The 19,545-nt window shown below is 45.2% G+C and overlaps 2 protein-coding genes across 9 annotated transcripts in view; both read right to left on the bottom strand.

Moving 5' to 3' along the window:
- The window catches only part of LOC6546829 (protein grainyhead), a 39,794-nt gene extending 29,003 nt beyond the window's left edge, over positions 1–10,791 (bottom strand). For 4 of the 8 annotated variants that reach the window (XM_001974550.3, XM_015156621.2, XM_026981350.1 and 1 more), the window contains exons 1-2: positions 9,469–10,790; positions 2,981–4,557 (exon numbers count right to left, since the gene is read on the bottom strand). In XM_001974550.3, coding sequence (XP_001974586.2) covers positions 2,981–4,239 — 1,259 coding nt within the window. In that variant the 5' untranslated portion in view covers positions 4,240–4,557; positions 9,469–10,790. Of the gene's footprint in view, positions 1–2,980; positions 4,558–4,668; positions 4,748–9,468 lie in introns of those variants that run through there. The other 4 variants (XM_015156618.2, XM_015156623.2, XM_026981349.1 and 1 more) reach the window with 3 other exon arrangements.
- Positions 10,792–13,999: 3,208 nt separating this feature from the next.
- LOC6546826 (regulator of G-protein signaling 17) lies at positions 14,000–19,524 on the bottom strand. Its single transcript, XM_001974547.3, has 7 exons — positions 17,738–19,524; positions 17,039–17,354; positions 16,868–16,876; positions 15,281–15,358; positions 15,149–15,210; positions 14,800–15,088; positions 14,000–14,692 (listed from the first exon to the last, which is right to left on the bottom strand). The coding sequence occupies exons 2-7, from the start codon at positions 17,344–17,346 to the stop codon at positions 14,608–14,610; spliced, it is 831 nt and encodes a 276-aa protein (XP_001974583.2). The 5' UTR covers positions 17,347–17,354; positions 17,738–19,524; the 3' UTR covers positions 14,000–14,607.
- Positions 19,525–19,545: the final 21 nt, after the last annotated feature.

Below are 19,545 nucleotides of genomic sequence, written 5' to 3' on the forward strand. Positions count from 1 at the left end.
GTAAGTAATGAAAAATGCATAAACAATAAAACAATTTTATTGCCAAATGGCAAGAATAATAAAATCGTATATTGTACATTGCTTTGCACTCTGCTCAACCGAATAATATGGCTAATTCGGCGAATCGTAAAAACTTTATAAGCCACTCTGCTGCCCGAGGCTGCAATTTGCAAATGCAATTCGTGGAGCTTTTGCTGGGGTATTTGTTCGATGGAGCTTTAAGCTTCAGTTTCGAGATCCCTGTTGATGAGTGTAGTTTTGAAAAATATTTGATTTGTACTCAAAACTTCTGATAAAGCTAACTAATTTAAGCCTAGAAGCTCAAGTGTTGGGGTGTATCCCTATATCCTGGTGCGCCAAAAACTCTGTAGCACAGTGTAAATTAAGACGCTGCAAGGGACATGTTATGCGGTGACAGACAGACAGACAGACAGACACAATGGAAAGGATGGCTCGAAACAAAGGTCAACTGGGCTTATATATGGATATGTATAATGTATATGTACAGACTGCCATTCCCAGGCCGATCTGTCTCTGTCGCCGCTTTAATTCGACTTTAATGAAAACGTGGCAAGGCGAACACTTTTGGGATGCAGACACTCAGCGTGGATGTGGATGTGGAAATGGACATGTCCTCAGCTGCTTATCATGGGGGCCAGCAAACAAAACAAACTGTACATCAAGCCAGCGAGGCCAGAAGACCGAGAGTGCGAGGCCACAGCCAAGAGCAACACGCAAGGTCCAGCCAGCAGCTTCTTCGACGGGATGCCAAAGTCGCTGCCACAGTCGCTGCCACAGTCGCTGCCACAGCCTCTCGGTGGCCGTTTGAGAAAAAGCCTGGCCAAATCCAGGCAAAGTCCGAATCGAAGACGACGTTTGCTCGGTCCATATGCGGAAACGCAATTTTGTCGTTATTTATGGACCTTGCCGCACATGCAACATGCACGCCGGCCAAACGAACCAGCCATGTTGTTGCTGTGTCCGTTGATGTTGCTGTTGCTGTTGCAGATGCTGCTGCCTGCCTTAGCTGCTGCGACCGCCGCTGTTGCTGCAGCATCCTCCGCTATAACAGGATGGGACATTGGCATTAGAAGAATGCACTGCAATGGCAGCATGCCAAAATCAAATTCTTGGCTGCCATTTCGTTTCAAAAATGTTGTATAAATGTATAAAATGTTGTTTGTTCTATATGTCCTGCACATTTTAAATAACTTGAATTGAAAATAGTCCTTTACTTTACTTTTCTAAATCCTGTTACTTATGTTCCCCCTTTATCAAAGCTATCTAAAATTGATTGATAAAGACTACTCGTATGGAATGGTTGTTTCTACAAATATTTCTTCAGCGGCTTAGTTGCTTGTTTTCGAACTGTACTCCTGTACCTCTATTTTCTCTCCGTGTAAGAATTTAGGAGGAGGCTGAGGAGGAGTAGCCCGATGCGGCTGCAGATGCAGATGCGATGGCGATGGCGATGGCGATGGCGTTGCAGATGTCCGAGTGGCCAACGATCCGGCGATCCATGCAGATGACGATGACTTAGTTGCCAAGCTCCGAGGCGGCACCTTGCTCAAGGAGGCTGCGCTTGCATCTCACCTCGCTAACGGTTCTCTATTAGATTAATTTATATTCAAATTTTTATTACCCGCGCATACCACCGCTCGACGTCGACTGCTCTAAAATGAATTGCCAAGCGGATCGCTGGCGGACGAGGTGGAGGAGGAGAAGGATGCGGCTCGGTTTGGGGATGTGGCTGGAGTTGGAGTTGCAGTTGGAGACGGCGATGGGGGTTTCCGTGGAGCATGGTGCTGGATCTGGGTGTTATTAGCTCGCCTACTTGCACATTCGATGCACGCCAGAATGCCAAAGTTGCTGTTGTTGCTGTTGCAGGGGCAGCAATAACGTATGGAAGAAACAGTTACAACGGAAGCTGTCATTCCACTGGGGGAATGGAGGATGGTGCATGGAGCACCGAGCATAGAGTTTGGAGCTGGAGCTTGGGGATTGGGGAATGGGCATGGATGAGGACACCAGCCTGAACTCAATGTTTGGGTAGTGGAAGGGGTATAGCCAGAATGCGCTGGCGTTGCTGCTGCTGCTGCTGCTGGTGCGACAGTGATGTTGCTGTTGCTGTTGCGGCAGCAATGTTGCAGCCGTTGCCGGTTGGCCTATCGCAATAATTAACAGTAAAATGCGCGCGGCAAGAGCGGTTAATTCAAATGCATGAGAAATGCAAATGACAAACATTGATTTGAAAGGACCACGACTGCAGAGGGGGACTCAAACCGAATCCAAACTAAAACTCTGCTGTCCCCAATTAAGATGTTGATGTGGTAACCAACCGCAGCGGCAGCAACAGCAGCAGCAGCCGCTGCAACTCAAACTTCAGCTGCAACTGACCGCCATGACGAAGGCAATTAGTCGAGATTTATGTTGCCGATAGAACAGCGCTCAATGAATAGTTGAGTGGGCTGGACCGTGGGTTAAGGATATTAACCGGAACATAGGCTCGACATTAGATATACGATCTGAGAAAATATTTTCGAGACACCTTTGACTAATTTTGAAGGCTACGTTCTCTTATGATATGGTATAATGGTCAGACGACGTGCTTCCACTGAATATTTAATAACTATTCTAAACTTACGAAAAAACTTATGTATATTAGGTTGTCAGCATGGTAAATTGTACAGATTTTTATACGTATCCACAGAACCTTATTAAGGATATATAAGTTCCTAATGCACATGTGGAATTTCCAATATAGCGAACAGCAAATTCTATAATTGTAAGGTAGCACACCCTGCACATAAGGACTCTTTGTATCCAAACTTCGGACCCTTTCAAGCTTCGATTGTGCCACTAATTAAGGGGCACAGCGCTCTGGAATTCGAGCACAATAACAAACCACTTGGCAGTGGACCAACCCTTGCCCACAGCTACCCCTCATTAAGCTAAACGCCCCTTGTGGGCAATTACTCACCTCTGCAGATGCTCCTCGACTCCCGCTGGCAAGGCACCGTCGGCCACGATGTAGACGGGCTGGCCGCCGGCTCCGGTGGTGGTGGCATACGGAAGTCCGGCCTGGACCACCACTTGGCCGTCGGACACCAGACTGCCGATGTCGCCGCCCGAGTAAATTTCCAAACCCTTCTGATCCGTGGTGGAGTAAATCACCGTCTTGCTGCCATCGTTGTAGATCAAGTCTATATGCTTATCGGCTTGATAGAGGTCGGGATCTAGTTTTTGTGGCACCGTCAGATGGGGCAGTTGTTTCACATTCACTCCGTTCGGATCGGAGGTGGTGTAGATGATGGATCCTCCGCCGGCAGCAGCTGCTGCTGCAGCCGCATGCTTCTTGTGATCCTCGTAGATATCGGCCTCCGTCTTGATCACATTCGCATCATTGCCGCTACTATAATGCAAAACGGAGGCGTCCAGCGGCAATGGTGACGTCTGGTACACCGCCTGTCCGTGATCATTGTTCATCTTCTGGGCCTGGTTGTACATGGCCGTGGCCACCGCATTGTCATTGGGCATCAGCTTGGAGGGATCACTGACGATCCGGGTGAGAATGTGCTCACCAGCCTCGTTTCGCGACAGGATATGATGCTCCCCGTTGATGATCTCCCGCGAGATGATTTGCTGCTGCTCGCCATTTGGTCCCACGACCCGGATTATCTGGTTCTCATCGAACTCGATCTTGGCCAGCGGCTGGTGCTCCGTCTGCTGTTGCTGCTGCTGCTGCTGTTGGGCTTGGTTGCCCATTTGGGCCGCAATCCGCGCATCGATGGCATGACCTTCATCGGAATTGTTGCCACCCCCTCCGTCCGCCGGCATCACCACCTTGGGCGTCTCGTAGATAAAGACGGCCTCCTTGTCGTACAGCTTGGAGTTATCCGTGTGCAGATCCAGCACATTGACGTTCGTCATGGTGGCCAATTCTGGCTGCGGTGAGTCCGGTGATCGGTGCATTGTCGTGAGAAGTGGCACTCCGTTGGGCGCCAGTGGTGAACTGTTCGTGTTGCCTCCTCCGCTGCCGCCGCCGCCACTGCCTTGTTGGATGGGCGATAGGGATGCGTCGCTGAGGATGCCCACACCAACGCCAACTCCTAGGCGGCTGTGGGTGTGCTGGTGCAGCTGGTGGGCGTGCCCGTGACCGTGGGCGTGACCGTGGGCGTGGCCGGACAGCGAGAGCTCGTTGGACGTGATAACGCTCGTTGTGGCGGTGGATGTGGACATTATACGTGGTAGATACGGCTTACTGAACTAATTTGAACTGGATTCCGGATTGCACTAGGACTTGGTCGTGGACTGATCATCGATGCCGTGATCCCCTGTGGTTGTTGCTATTGCTGTTGCTGTTGCTGCCTCGGCTGCTGGCAAGTATAAACATAATAAATATCACTTATCAACGGATTGATGGAAGGCACTTTGTGGTTTCTTTCGTTCGAATTTAGCTCCGCTTCCGGATGGTCGATCTTCCGCTTAGTCGTTGTTTCATTTACTGCTTTCTATGGCACTAAGGAACTTCCTTCGTTTCGTTCGTTCTCAGCTCAGCTGCAATGGGGCAAACAACAATGGTCATAATTAGTATTAAAGTTGAGCAAGATATAGATTTTGTCTATATTTCATTGTAACTATGTGAGTACTGCTATCAATGCAATATACCATTATGAGTTTCCTTTTGAAGGGAAGTCATTTCCAGTTGAATCACACAAAATTTGTGAATTCCAATTTTGTACGAAATATTCTATAACAGGGCTGAAACTTGAATATTTGCTGCATCGTTTCAAGTCTTTAAAACATTGTTGCTGTTTTAATGCCTTACTAACAAGCTGGAAAACCGATTTTCATTTTATAGTTTTGCTAGAAATAATTAAAATACTTGCAGGCTAGTCATCACACATCACTGCTACACTGTGAGTCATAGACTATGCTATAAGGTGTTTCCCATTTGGCAATAACAGCCCTACAGCAACAACATTGCCCCCGCCCCCGCCACCGCCACCACACTCAATTAACGATGAGGCCGCTGAAGCAACAATATAAGTGGCAGTGTCTGGCGGCAGTCTGCTTGGCGCCCCCTACACCCACCCCCTCGTCGCCCCACTGGCGATGCAGTCACACACCCCCCATTGAAAATGAGGGGAAAGAAAGGAAAGAGAAGGCACACATAAACGGAAGAGCGAGCGGAACGGGTTCAAACGACGAGCGATTTGCAAGCACACAAAACAGGCGACCAGCCAACAAACAAACAAACAAACAAAAAGGGGCAAACACAAAAATCGGAAAACGGAAAAAAATAAATAAGCCCAGTTCGCTGGCACACACGTGGCCGTCGAACTAGTTTGACTCCTTCGCAAATGTCAAACGTGTAACTGCATAACTCAGTGCGGTTCATCACATCAGCAAAACAACAAAACAACAGAGCAACAAAACAACAATACAACAAAACAGCCAAACAGGTGGAAGAAGCGTCGCTGCCGACGTCGTGCTGTCGACGCCAACCGAGAAGCCAACTTCTCAGCCATATTTGTGTTTTGTTTACAACGGGGCTTTGTGTGAAATTAAACACAGAGTACACTATAACGCTGCACGGCTCAAAAAACCAGTCAGTCCATCAGCTGTTAATAGTCCAGAATCTGCGAGTTAGCAAAACATGTTTATGAGGGATTTTGAAACCGAAACCGAAACTGAAACTAAGCTGAACTGAACTGAACTGAACTGAACCGAACCGAAACCAAACAAAACAACATCGACAACAAGTTGAGAACAGGTACTACTCTCCAGTGTGCGGCACACACCAAAACCATACACACCGGTAGCAGCGGCGTCTCAATCCTTGACCTAATCCAGAAGGCTGACTTTCTGGTTCCACGCCTTGCCGCAGCAACAGCCTCGGAAAACAGCCACAGCGTTCGGTCCAGGTTCAGGTCCAGGTTCAGATTCAGATTCAGGTCCAGGCCCAGGCCCAGGTTCAGTTCCACGTCCAGTTCCCCTAACCCCCCATATTGTTGTTTGATGATAAAGCCAAAAATTACTGGTGCCGCCGCCGCAGAGTTCACTGCTGGGATGTGGATGTGGATAAACCCGTTTTTTTTTTCTTTTTTTTTTTTTTTTGTGTCTGTCAGCCCATGCCGGCGAGTTCACGACGATCTCGACGGGCTCCTCGGACCCGGTCTGTGGGTATTCCGTTAGTAGGTGAGGTCAGTGTCATGCTGGTTATAGACTAGTTTTTGGCACAAACAATCAGAATCGATTGCCCGAGGAAAGTCGCTGTGGAAAGGCAATTAGGAAACAATTAAACCAACATCAACACCCCGGCTCGCCAGTGATCCCATCGCATCCATCGAACTGGGTCAGATGTATTACCAGCCAACCGAAGACCCTCGGGGCAACGTATGTGTGTACGGACGGAGTAAAACTTTCCAACTTGCCGCTTGAATGGCGGAGATCGGTGATCGGAGAATGGCAATGAAGCTGGCACCTCCAACCACAGATAGATGGATTCTGGGCAAGACCCATCACTCATGCGGTGGGTGCGAAAGAAATCAGCAACAAGAAAAGTCGCTGCTGGCTTAGATAATGCCCAGAAAAGGGAAGCAGTGTGGAGAAGATAATCCAAATTAATCTCACAAATAGATTTTTGGCAGCAAAGAAACTTTCTCAAAGAAAATATTCCTATTAAACTGTCCACCTGAGGGCGCCACAAAAATTATAAGAGCCATTTGAAGTGTAACAAACAAAGAACTAAATTAGCTAATGACTTTGACCAAGATATATTTTTAGTATGATTTTTTTTATAAGCTCTTCCATTCTAACACTCCCACAAGTATTACCAAGAAAATTATTTAATATTACTTATTACTGTGCGAGACTTAAATATATTCAATCTCAAACACAAGCGTCGAAGTGTTGTACAAGGTAATTAATGAGCAATTACTGTTATTGATTGGCTTAACAATAAACAGTAAATCACGTTTAAGCTTGAACGCAACATTTTTTCAACAAAGCATAGACAGATTTACGCCAATACTGGATCACCATAAGGAAATCTTTCGCGGCGAAAGCAATTTACATATTTATAACTATCGAACCTTGATAAATTTAAATTAACAGTCGGTTTTCCTTGGGCGCTGTATTGCCACATTGCAATAGAAGTGTCGAAGCAAATAAATCTAGTCTAATAGATCTACCTACATAAGTTGGCTTCCTGGGGTCTATGCAGGTATGCGCACTATTCATAAGAGTAAATCAACCTTCTCCCAAAACAATCATTACTAATTTTCTTCGATTATATCGACTGGAGTCACCACATGTGAAAATAAGCCCGCGATCTAACCTTTGCATACAGAGAACGCCTACAACGAGATCTATGGGCATGTGTTCTTTATTATCCCCCAAGCCACGATCACCTTTCCCCCCAATACCACCGATTCCAGATACACAGTGAATACCGAAAGCAATTCCATTTCAAATCCCATTAAGATTTGACATAATTTGAAATTTGGATTTTACGTATCTTTACCTTACTTCGAGGGAATGATGAGGAGTGGAGAGGGGTTGACGGGAGAGGTGGGGAAAAGACAAGAGAAGAAATGCGCAGCGTAACCCTAAGACATCAACGGTCAGAGTTGTTGGGCATCAATAACCAAAGACTGAGACTGGGGAGTTGGTAGATGGTACACGGCTAAAAATTCCGTATCGATTCTATAGTTTTACCATAATTATTGTACTTGTCGTTAGACAAATCCGTTGTGGGTTCGACTATTCTTATGATAAATGTATTCATTGGAATTATTTTAATTTTAAATTTAGGTATAAGGTAACAACATGAGAAAAGTTGCTTATAAAAGTTCCAACTATAGATCCACGTATTTCTCCCCGTGCATTTGGGAATGTTCAGGGGAATAAAGGCGTGCATGGTTAGGGCAGGGGTGGTGAGCGGGCGGGGGAAGGGGAACGGCTGCAAGACGGAGTCAAGAAGGCCCGAAGAAACGAAGAAAGGCTAAAGAAAAGAAAAACAATAAACGTTAACACGAACACGAAAATAAAATAACTCTCTCACGAAGTTCCCCCTTTTTTGTGTGTGGGTTACATGTGCCTGTTCGCTGTGTGCGTGTGTATCTCACGGATGAATGTATCTGTGTGTCTGGCGGTGTGAGTGCTGCGTAGATGTTCATTTTACTGTACCATAATCGCAGCCCCAAATTGATCACCATCATCAAGAAGGGAAAAATCAAAAAAAAAAATACAAAAAAAAAAGAAAATAAAAATCATAATAAAAAGAAGCCGAGAACATAAGAGGCAAAAGGCAGCACAAAAGTCCAGGGAAGAAACGTAATCACAAACACTGGGCAACATCATCGATTTTCGAACAAGAAGGCGGCGCAGTCGACGTCGACGGCGGCAGCGGCAGCGTTGGCGGCAGAGGCCGAGACAGAGGCGTCTTGATCCCTTCTCGCTCCCGCTCTTTATGGCCAACTCTCCCGCTCTAGCAAGGCATTGTTGGCAGCACAGCACAACGGCAATATAACAGCAACACCAATACCTGTGCGACTTACCTGCCGCTGCCGCTGCGCAGCGCAGCGGCCACTTCGAAATACGAAATACAAAATAAAACCAAACAAAGAGGAATGTGTGCGCGAAAGATACCAGCAACAACACAACGGCAACAGCAACAATGACAACAACAACACGGGTTGAGGCTGGGACCAAGAGACTTAGGCTACGTCTGCACAACATACAGGGTGTCCACTGTGGACGAAGGCTTTCAAAAGCAACACTGGCCAGCAGGGTAGTGAAATGGATTAGTTTCAATTCGTGTGGTATTTAAGTTCGCTAGCTGTATGATGATTATAAATCATATTTTGGACATGATTATTCAATTAGAATTTAGCATTAGCAGTTTTAAAAGTTTAAAATTGTTTAAATGATATTTATATTAGACTGCAGATTTCAAACAAATAACAAATAAACGTCACCACATCGCAATCGTTGAAAAATACCATTTCGATAATAACCATCTTTTCCAAGTTTGATATATTAGCACCACCAAAACAACTTGACTTTTGGATATCTACAGTACTATCCGTCTATATAAGGTGTAAGCTAATGTACTTTGGATAGTTCAAATGTAAATGTAAAGTGGAAAATAGTAATAGATTTAAAAAAATACCTTATCGCACATTGATAATAACAAGCATATTACACTTTAAATAAAGCATTGTAAAGGTTTTTATTGGGAAGTAGACTCGTTTAGTGTGCCCAAAATACCCGCTTTTATTGCTCTCTTTATTGGGAATACCAGCTATTGTGATGGAATCTCCCGAAAAAAGGGATCTATAAGCCGGAAAGCAAATGGTCAATAGGTGCTATTTCTGCCGGTGTAATCCCTCCATGAACCGTCCAGGGCTACAGAGCCTGATGCGTTTATAATTACTTCTTGGTAGGCTAAGTACTACTCACTTTTGGGCCGGGGTGCCTTGAGCTCTTGGGATCAGGATGCGGATTTTGGCACTTGGTGAGGATCTATGGCACTCGAGCTCGCTGAAACAGTGGATCGCTGGATCGCTGGAACTGGAGCTGGATCGTGGGCTGGAGTCTGTTTGCTTGGGGAGTCTGCAACCTGGGAGTTGGAGCTGGAGCTGGAACTGAAATGTGGCTGCTGTGGCTGCTCTGTTGCTGTTGCTGTTGTTGGTTGCTCCGTTGTTGCTGTTTTGCTGGTGGGTGCACCTTTCGCCACTCTTTGTGCTGTTTTAGTTGTTGTTGTTGTTGTGCGTCTGGGGGCTTTTAGCCTGGCTCTCTGGGCCTTTGGCTTACACAATGCTCTCGGCTGGCTGCTTTTGGCCGCTTCTAATATGCCACTCTTTGTGGTATGTGGAGCTGTTGTTGTTTCGTTTGATTGGTGCTGCCTTTGTTGCTGGCGGTTTGTGCATTTTGGCCTAACATTTGATGTTGCTGCTGCTCATGTTGCTGGTATTTGCTGTTGTTGCTGCTGTTGCTGCTGCTGAACACTGAAGGGCGCAAATGTTGAGGGGGCGGGTCGGTGCGGGGGCGTTTCGCCTGGCATTTGCGTTTTCCAACCAATTTGTTGTTTTTGAGTATTTTCACTATTTTGTACGCGCTTTCCGCACTAGCATTTGTTGTTGCTGCTGGTTCTGGCTGCTGTTATTAATCACTATTTTTATTTTGCATTTTATTATTCGCTGCTCAGCTTTGATGGCGTCTCATTCCAGCTCGCAAGCACACACACAGGCACACTTTAAGCTCACGCTCTCCGAGAGACATGCACACGTACACACACACACAGATACTCTCGCACACAAACACACACACACACACACGAGGTTTTTTCGCTTTTTCAGCCTTCTCTTCCTCTTCGTGGCTGAAATTCGTGTGTGTGTTTTATTTAATTTCGAAAAAGTTTAAGCGCGACTTTTTGCTGTTTGTTTGGCTTAGAAACTTTTGGATTTTTCGCAAATATCGCGACACACACGCGCACTCACATGGAATTTCCGTTTGAAGCGATTAGTCGGATTTGAAACTATATATTTTCGGTGTATTAACTTGCTGACTTTCCGTGTGCGCGGAAAACTTGTCGTCGCTGTCGCTGGATCTCGGCTCTTGGCTATAATGCCCAAAGAGTCAATTGGAGATTGTTCAACTGCTGAATGTGCTGCTGCCGCCGCTGCTAGCGCTGCTGCCACCTCTGCTGACGTCGACGTGCGGCTGTATTGGTGGCAAGGTGCTGTCCGTGTGCGCGGCGCTGGCGAGAGAGCGCTCGATTATTATTGCTTTTTATGGTTTCATCTCTTTCGTAACTGATATTGAGCGAACGCGGCAGCGACGCCGGCAGCGCAGCGCCACTAAAATTCATTCGAATCGATGATGTTGTCTCTACACTCCCGAACACCCATACAAGTGCGGACTTAAACACAGGTAGCCCAGTGCCTCCATCTGTGTGTGTGTGTGGGTGCACCTGCAGAGGCCGAAACGCAGGCAGGTACAAAAGACTTAGGCAACGAACCTACCACTTCGGCATGCACTTGCGACGAAGGGAGATGGCACATCAAAGAAGAAAGAGAGAGGGCAAGAAAGAGAGCCACCCTCGACAGGGGTAAACCGCTCCTGCTTTTCGTATGTCCCGACTTTGCGTTCATTTCTGCGCTGTGGCATTGCATTCATCATCGAAAATTCGAATTCGCTGCTGGGTTCACTCTACTTCGTTTTCGAACTCGCCGCCTTGTTGTTCTGTTTTTGTTGTTGTCATTCGGCTTGTAAACCGCGTGAAAGTGGTAGTGCAATCGGGCATCAGGTAGAGAAACAAACACACACAGCGGTGGGAGAGAGGTGGAGAGAAAGACCGAGATCACCATCATCGCATGCCGAGAGAATTCACTGTAAAAAAATACTGGATGCAGTGGTGCACTTTCAATGATAGGCAGCTTGGATTATTTTCATAGTTCGACTCTGATTCGTTGAAAGATTTCTTAATCATAAACTTTGATCAAATCTAGCACTTTATAGTATAAGCAAGCACTTACTATACAAAAAAAAAAGAAAAAATCTAAAAATTTTTTTACATTTGAACAAATAATTAAACAACAACCCGAAAGTATTTACTCAAATTCGTTAGCATTACGAAAATAATGTTTTTTTTCTCCGTGTGGCATACGTAAAATAGTTGTGCATGTACCACAATCGAAAACGCCAAGTAGCTGCCGTGCCGCCACAGCCTCCGCCGCTCTCTGTACCGCTCTCTGGGCCTGGCTTTCGGTTAACCTCAGTCGAGCTCCTACAACCTCGCTCGCCAGGCGGCGGCAATCAGCGCTGTGTCGTGTGGATCGGCGGACGAACTGCCGGACGGTGCTTGTGTGCTTTCCGCCACGGTAAAGGGTTCCTCCCCCCAGCTTCCTTTCCCGCGCCCCACTTGGCTCCCCCTCTCTAGTTCGCGTTGTTTGTCTTTTGGCGCTGCGCACGCGTGGTACTGCGGTTAAGAACGTAAAGCAGCGAGCACTAGTTTACATCGATATACTTGACATTCTACGTAATGTCAAATGTCTATGTAAAAATAATTTTTTACTTACATGTACTACTATGTACTTTAAGTAAATATAAAATATAATATACTGAGTTCGAGGAGCCCCATCACAAACACTTGAATCTCAAGTTTGAATTTTAGTTTTATTTTCATTTCGGTTTATTGTTGCAATATGTTAAATGTTTAAAACTAAATTTAGGCTTAGTTTAATCCATTTTTTATTTATTGATTTTGCCGTTTTTGCGTTTACACATTAGTTGATTTCTTGGTAATAAATTTAATTTGTGGTTTTTAACTGGTCGAAACTTTTCACTAATGCTTGATTACGTTTTTGTACATATACCGCTAAGTAGTATATATATATGCATGTATCGGTGTGTGTGGGCGTGTGTGTTTTGTGTGTGCGAGTGTGGCGGTGTATAAAACTAAAAACTAAAAACAAACAACAATCGCATTAAATGTACTTATATATTTTGTTTTTTTGTTCAAAAAGTCTTATATCTGTCCGTTATGCAAAGTAAGAAACCGAAGAGAAACATTCTCAAACAAACATTCCATCCCTCCGCGCGTCCCTTTGGCCAGGACATTGTGTCTAACCTGATTGCCTAAAATTAATGTAACAAACCATGGAAACTGACGTTGGTTCTCGGTCCCGATTCGGTATCGATCCGCCGATCCGCCGATCCGCCGATCCTCCGATCTACCGATCTCATCGAGCTCTATAATGCAAAAGCGGTTGTCAAATTCTCAATTCCAAGTAGCAGCCTGAGTGACGCGTAAAAGTCAAGTTTTTAGGGACTAGGCGGAAATCGGACCTTCAATCGTGTCTAAGCTGTTATAAAAATATAGGAACTTATGCGGGGGTATTCCAAAAATATCTATATATAGACCAAAAATCGAGCACCTCGAGATTCGGTTATAAGAAAAGAATGTTTACCCTGATCAAATGAGCTTTAAAGTAATTATATGGCTTGATTGACGCGGTGAACAATATTGAAAACATATACTCTTGGGGAAGTGGAAGATGCTTAATTGCTAGTAAAGTTAATATACTTGTGTTGCTGTTGTAGTTCATGTCGGAGTGTGATGGGTGAGGTTTTGTATCGATAGATGCATTAAAACTAGGCACACCAACTAGCTACGAAAATACTTTCCCTGCTCCCCGCAACGAAGGTACACACATTAATATTGTACTTGTAAAATATTGTGCCTCGAACACAAACAACCTAAGGTTAAAGGAAACCAACTTAAGATCGAAAGTACATTGTTAACTTTTTGCCAGGGCTCGAACCGAAAGTCCTCCTGTTTGTTCTGTGTTTTTCCTTATAAACTTGTTTTTTTCCTTTTCATATTTTTTTTATATTTGTTTTTAGTTTTCAACTTGTTCGACAACTTGTTTGCTAAAATTTAAATGTAACCATACTTTTGTGTTTCCCTTTTTTTGGTTTTTATAATACTGTTTTTTAATATATGTTTTTAATGCAGAAAGGTAGCAATGCAAGGAAACTCTTGGAACTTCCGCTTCTCTAACGAAAATCAATTGCATAAGGATATATTTGTTGCGAAGTTCTGATTTTTTCTTTTGTGTTGGCAGTGATATTGCGAAACGTTCTTCTTTCGACTTGGAAATCAGCTCGACATCGAAATAATATTGTACACGTTAGTTATGCGCTTGTTCCGTTCTGGTTTGCATTTGGATAAGACTCTATAGGGTGTATGGTCTGTTGTGGTCTGGCTCGAAGTACAGCTCAAGATGAGGCTTTATAAGATTTGCTTAAGAAAGGACTTGATCCTCAATGGGTTTTCATAAGAAAGTAGAAAGTGTTGCCGTCTGCTGTTGTATTTACAAAATGCTTCGATGTCATTACTCGTATGACCTAAAACGATTTCAAAACTAGTCATGTTAAATGTCTCTATATATCCGTATTTATATATATGTTTATATATATATATGCTGCTGTGTATATATGTATAAGTTTTTAAAGTTATGTATGTAATACGTTTAAAAAGATTTTTTGGTTTTCTTTCTTTTTTTGTAATGTTTTTTGGAAAAAGTATTTCTGTTACGTTGCGGTTTATGATTACGTTTAAACATACTTATCAGTAGCGGGATCCGTAATCTTGGTTTCAATTTGATTAATACGTCTCTTAGATCACTAGTATTACAATGGATGCTATTTGTGTCGCTCGTTTCGTATTAGCTTTTTGGGTATTTTTTTGTTGTTTTGTTTTGGTTTTTTTGGGTGTTTGGAAAATGCTTTCTGTGGTCGAACCTGCTTCTTAGTGAAAACAATTTTTGTAGTGCCTAACTCTTTGGTTAGCTAACGACTAGAACGTAGGAAGAAAAAGGAATCCGATTCATATTGAACGCACGACGTCTGATTCACCTGCCCCTACCAGGATCCTGATTTCGGGGCTGCTCGCAAAATGGTTAAATGGTTCTACTAATGGATACATATTGCTTAGTCGATTGCAGCAGCGATTGGGGCGGAAAATCAAAGTCAAACCAGCGCAACTGAATTCGATTCAAATCCGATCCGGGATCGGCGATCAAGCTATCCTCTCTAAGTGGGACTATCCGCCTTGGAACCGGCATTCGAGTTGTCTTGCAGTTGAGCTAGTGTCTTGAACTTTTGAGAGTTTAGGAATCTGTAACAAAAGAAACCCCGTTTAAGTAATGTCTCTAGTAGATATGTATGTATGTATATATCTCTAAGCACTTTAGCTTATACGTATCTTGCCCCATTGGTACGCACCTCGGATATGAGTCTCTGTGCATCAGTGTGTAGATCTGGATTTGAGCTTCGTCGAAGGTGTGCGTCGTGGGCTCGATCATGTTCCGGTTGACGATCTCGCGGACCCTGGAGTCCAGCGACACCTCCCTGGGCGACAGGATCGAGATGTAGTCCTCGTAGATGAGGCGCGCCTTCTCCTCCACCAACTCTGCGCTGTTCTCCTTCTTGAGGTCCTCGCAGGCCAGCCAGAACAGGATGTTCTCCTCACTGAATTCGCTGCGCAGGAAGTTCTGGAACACCTTTCGACCAGCTGGGAGAATATTCGCCAAGCAATTAGTATGGATCGAGGTGTTATTTTTCCATGACTTACCTGTGCTCTTCATCAGCTTGTCGAAGCTTTTGCCCCAGCTGCGGATTTCCTCCAGTGTGGGTCTGTGATGTACAAATAAAATGGGTTTTATCATCGTTTATGTTTGCTAAGATTATTGGTGCTCAAACTCACTGCTCGCCATCCAAGAATTCGGCATTCACCAGATCTCGCTTCGTGGGGGCATTTTCATCGGCATTCTTGATGGCCAGACTGTAGGAATGAAAAACAAACAAAAAAAGGGGGACGCTTGTTAAAAGCCGATTATTTTGATTTTACAACTCATCAATCACCCTTTAAAGTATACTACAATTTTATTCATCGCTGAATTGCCGCTCAGCCTGACTCATTTTTAACTGGCACAAAATAGCATAAATATGCAAGTACAGTAGCCGCTCGATTACAGAAACTTTTAGATAGCGCGAGCTACTGATTAGCATTTCATAAAACACTTGCACTGAGCATACAAACTTGAATTATGCGATACTATAATTAAAGCTAGAGAGTTCAAAGGTAACCCCTCGCTAAATATCCGAAATATCTGAACGCGATATAAAGATACAATGCCTCGAATAAACACTGTAGATAGGCAAATGGCATATCGGTTTTGGGTTTCGAAGCCCGGAGACAGAGCACCGGAGTACTCGAACTTGACATAAAGCTCTCTTATCTGGACGACAGTTATCAGAGCGACTCGCTGGCCCAATACCTAATCAAAGTCACACAGGCGTACATATACCCCTATATACGAGTATGAATCAAATTATATGTGGCCAGGGGTTTTGGGGCGACATCGGGTGCTCTGAACTGGGTTTTCGGGGCGACATACCCCCAGTTGGGCACACAAAGGTGCGGAGGGGGTTGCGCGTTGGCGGCGGGTCGCAAAAAGACTTTCGATTTCATTCACGAAAACATGCAACACTTGGAGGAGTCCGCGGAGGAGCCCGCCACATACTTATTTATATTTGATTTGAAAAGTGCCCTCCAGAGAGCTTTTCGCTGCCCGTCGCCTTGCTCCCGGAATTGTGAATGAATGCGGGAGAGGCAGAGAGCGCGCCGCCCGCGCTAAAGAGTGTAACGTAAGAGAGAAAGCGGAGAAAGTTCGAAAGGCGGAGAGGAAAAGAGCTTTCGACAGTTCAGCAGCGTTGCCAGCTGCCAGGAGAAGGCCACCTTGTCCGCGTCCATTTCCATTTCAACTTCCCTATCCATGTCCATATCCATATCCATGTCAGTGGGCACAGCCATAGCCGAAGCCAAAGCCAAAGCCAAACCAAGCAATAGTTAAAGCCAAAGCAATAACCATAGCTGTAACCGTGGCCATATCCATGACTGCACTGCGAGAAACAAGGACTAATAATTGTTTGTCTCTTTCTCGAAAAAAGTGAAAACAGAATGAAATGGATTTAAAAAATCATAAAATTGCTTTGCTTTTAAGAAAACCGGAATATATCACGAATATTTAAACAAAGTAGATTACTCCAAACACTATAGTTTATGGTAAATGTCTGGCACAAACACTTACCTCTGTACAGCTGCTTTTATAGATTTACTACCACATGATATGATTATGAATATGACCAGAATATTAAATCTTTGAATAAGCTAACTAGGTAAAATAAATGAATGCCACCACAATGTAAATCCTAAACTATACAGCCCAACAAAACCACTTGATTATTTCTCTCGGTGTACGAATGCATGAGCGTTCAAGGAGGTGCTTACCATTTGGCCCTGTTGTCACGATGTGGTTGGTATTGGATGGGTTGGCATAGGTAGTTGTTATAATGGCCGAACGTTGAGTCAAGGCAGCGCGGTAACGAGAAAGAAATTGATTTCGTGTCAGAGGATTCGAGCGGTGCACAAATAGGCCACTCGGTGGTGGGCCATACTCACCAGGAGCAGGAGCAGCAGCAGCACCAGCAGAAGCAGCACGGCTTCTGCGACTGCGGACGCTGCAACGTGGTCGCATTCGACTCCTGCAGCACGTTGGACGTGGAGCCGAGGATTCCCACGCTGCCGCCTACGGTGGGCGATACTCCGCCCAGGCTGCCGCCACCTCCGCCGACGCCCCCGCCCCCGCCGCCTCCGTTCCCGTTGCCGTTCCCATTGTTGCCACTATTGTTGGCGGCACTTTGCTGTGAGGATGCAGTCATGCCGCGCAATCGACAGCCACTGGGCAGCTCCGAAACGGTGCAGGACATGCCGCCACCTGCAATAAAAGAACAAATTGAAACGTTAATGAACACGGTGGCGGGTGGGGGGAAGTGTGCTGACAGTCGGGCGAATCACAGTCACACTGCAAGAAATAGCACCATTAGTCATCCAACAAAAATGGTTAACCAAGATGCCCTGAACTGCGTTTACTGGTGAGTGTCTGAATCTCATCCATTTGGATGAATCTCAGCCATTTAAGGGAAACTTACTTACTTACTATTTAATTATTTTCACAGTTTAAATATATTACTTAATTATTCTGATTTTTCTGAAACGAGAGCTTCAGTTTTTGGGAAAGGGAAACCTGGAGGAGTACACAGGTCTAAATGCCAAACTGCTACCGATTCGCCTCGTTTTCGTTTTTCCGTGTGCACTTACCTGCCCTTTGAAAGTTGAGGTTGACGCTGGCGGCGCTGAAGGAGATGGAGATGGAGGTGGAGATGGAGGTGGTGATGGGTGTTGGGTGGTGAGGTGGTGCTGCCCCAGCTGGCGGACCGCCCACAGCCACTGACCTACCCACTCACCCGCTCGCTGTGGTGCTCTTTTCTTTGCCTCGGCTTCTCTTTATCGGTCTCCTTTGAGGGGGGTGGGGGGTGGCAGGTAGGCCGTTACGTATTTATGTTTTTGCTAATAATTTTTTATCGAAAGTTCCCACTCTCTCTGCGGCGCTCTGTGCTCTCTTTCTCGCTCTCTCCACAGCTGCTGCTCTTGATTTTAGTTTTAGTTTTCGTTTTGTTTTATGTTTTTTTCTTCTCCTTAGCTTCTCCTTGGGCGATTTACAAGCCGAAAAAATTCCAGAAATTCCTCAAGATTTTTCCGATAACCTTTTTGAGTTTTGTTATCCTTATCGTAGAGTCCTGATTTCAACCTTAGCGTTGGCTTGGTTTCTGTTTTTCCTAGCGTAGGGGTCTAGCGTTTTTTTTAGAGAGTTGATGGTGCGCGGGTGGCATTTACATATTCCGCTCCGGATTTACGGGCGAAAATCTAGCGATTCAATGGCCCCGTGCACCAAGGGGCACATTTCACAAGCGTTACGAAATTTATGAGCAGCTGGAGCTGCCACCGTAGTTGTTGTTCTGGCCTTTATTTATTTCTTGTGCTAGTCATTACACCTCCATTGTATATGTACATATGTATGTGCCGATGTGTGCGTGCGTGTGTGCGTGTGTGCGAGGGGGGTGGGCTGGAGTACCACCACATTGACACGCAACCTGGCTAAGTGGAGCGCATTGTTTGGCCCGTTGGGCGGATGGGGCGTATGCGTGATTTTCTCCACTTGTGCTGATGTTGCTGCAACAGCTGCAACATGTAGGCATCGACAGCTAATTGCACTTGTTTGTAACTCGTAGCGCCTGCGATTTTTGGTCGTTGCACTTATCACAAATCAGCTGCTTGGCTTTCTTTGTTGACTATTGCCTTTAGCCTGGCTATTTATGTATATTATATTTTGTATTATTTACTTGTTGTTTAACAGGCGCTTCCGTTCAGATTTTCACTCGAACACCACACACACGTTTATATTTTCTTTGAGGATTTTTGGGCGATTGGGTGGGCGGGAAAAGGGGGTCGCGTTTGTATGTATGTATGTTTTTGAGGAGCAGCGACGAGTACATACGAATTTTTGCCACTAGAATCGGAATCGAAATGTGTATATTTGTATATATTTTTCTTTTTCGCCCCGAAATTGTTTTGCTTGTGCTTGGATTTTTTTCGGTTGGTTTTCTGAATTTCTTTACGATTTTTTTCGTTGACGAGTGTGTGTGTGTGTTTGTGTGTATAAATACGAATTGGGGGAAACTGCAATTTTCGTGGTCACTGGATGGCCTGGACTGGCATTTTCACATTTTCAAATTTTCACATCTCGCCCTCGGCCATATTTTATTATATTCCTTCGTTCTCGTTGCCCCCGCAATGGCAGCTATGGCAGCCAATTCCCATTCGATTTCTGCGCTCTGCGATTTTGGCTGCTCAGCACCAGCAGCACCCAGAAGCTGAAGCCAAAATCCTCGACAGGTCGATTCGAGCGATTCGAGATTCTCTCCGCTCGGGCAAAGGCAGGCGACTGATTTCCAAGCAGTGCCGTGTCGCCAGCTCTTGATTTTGATTTTCCAATGCGCGCGCTCCTCCCGAGGAGCGCAAGATAACGGCGAGTGGAATGTGGGCAGCCGGGGGAGGGGGCTCCAAAG

Source organism: Drosophila erecta, unplaced genomic scaffold (assembly GCF_003286155.1).
Source record: "Drosophila erecta strain 14021-0224.00,06,07 unplaced genomic scaffold, DereRS2 tig00000092-arrow-pilon, whole genome shotgun sequence".
Lineage (NCBI taxonomy): Eukaryota > Metazoa > Arthropoda > Insecta > Diptera > Drosophilidae > Drosophila > Drosophila erecta.

Coding starts and splice junctions, on each gene's coding strand:
- LOC6546826 (XM_001974547.3), bottom strand. CDS start 17,346: ATGTCCTGCACCGTTTCGGAGCTGCCCAGTGGCTGTCGATTGCGCGGC. Junction 15,089..15,148: donor CAAGCTGATGAAGAGCACAG/GTAAGTCATGGA, acceptor ATATTCTCCCAG/CTGGTCGAAAGGTGTTCCAG. Junction 14,693..14,799: donor CACAGAGACTCATATCCGAG/GTGCGTACCAAT, acceptor CTTTTGTTACAG/ATTCCTAAACTCTCAAAAGT.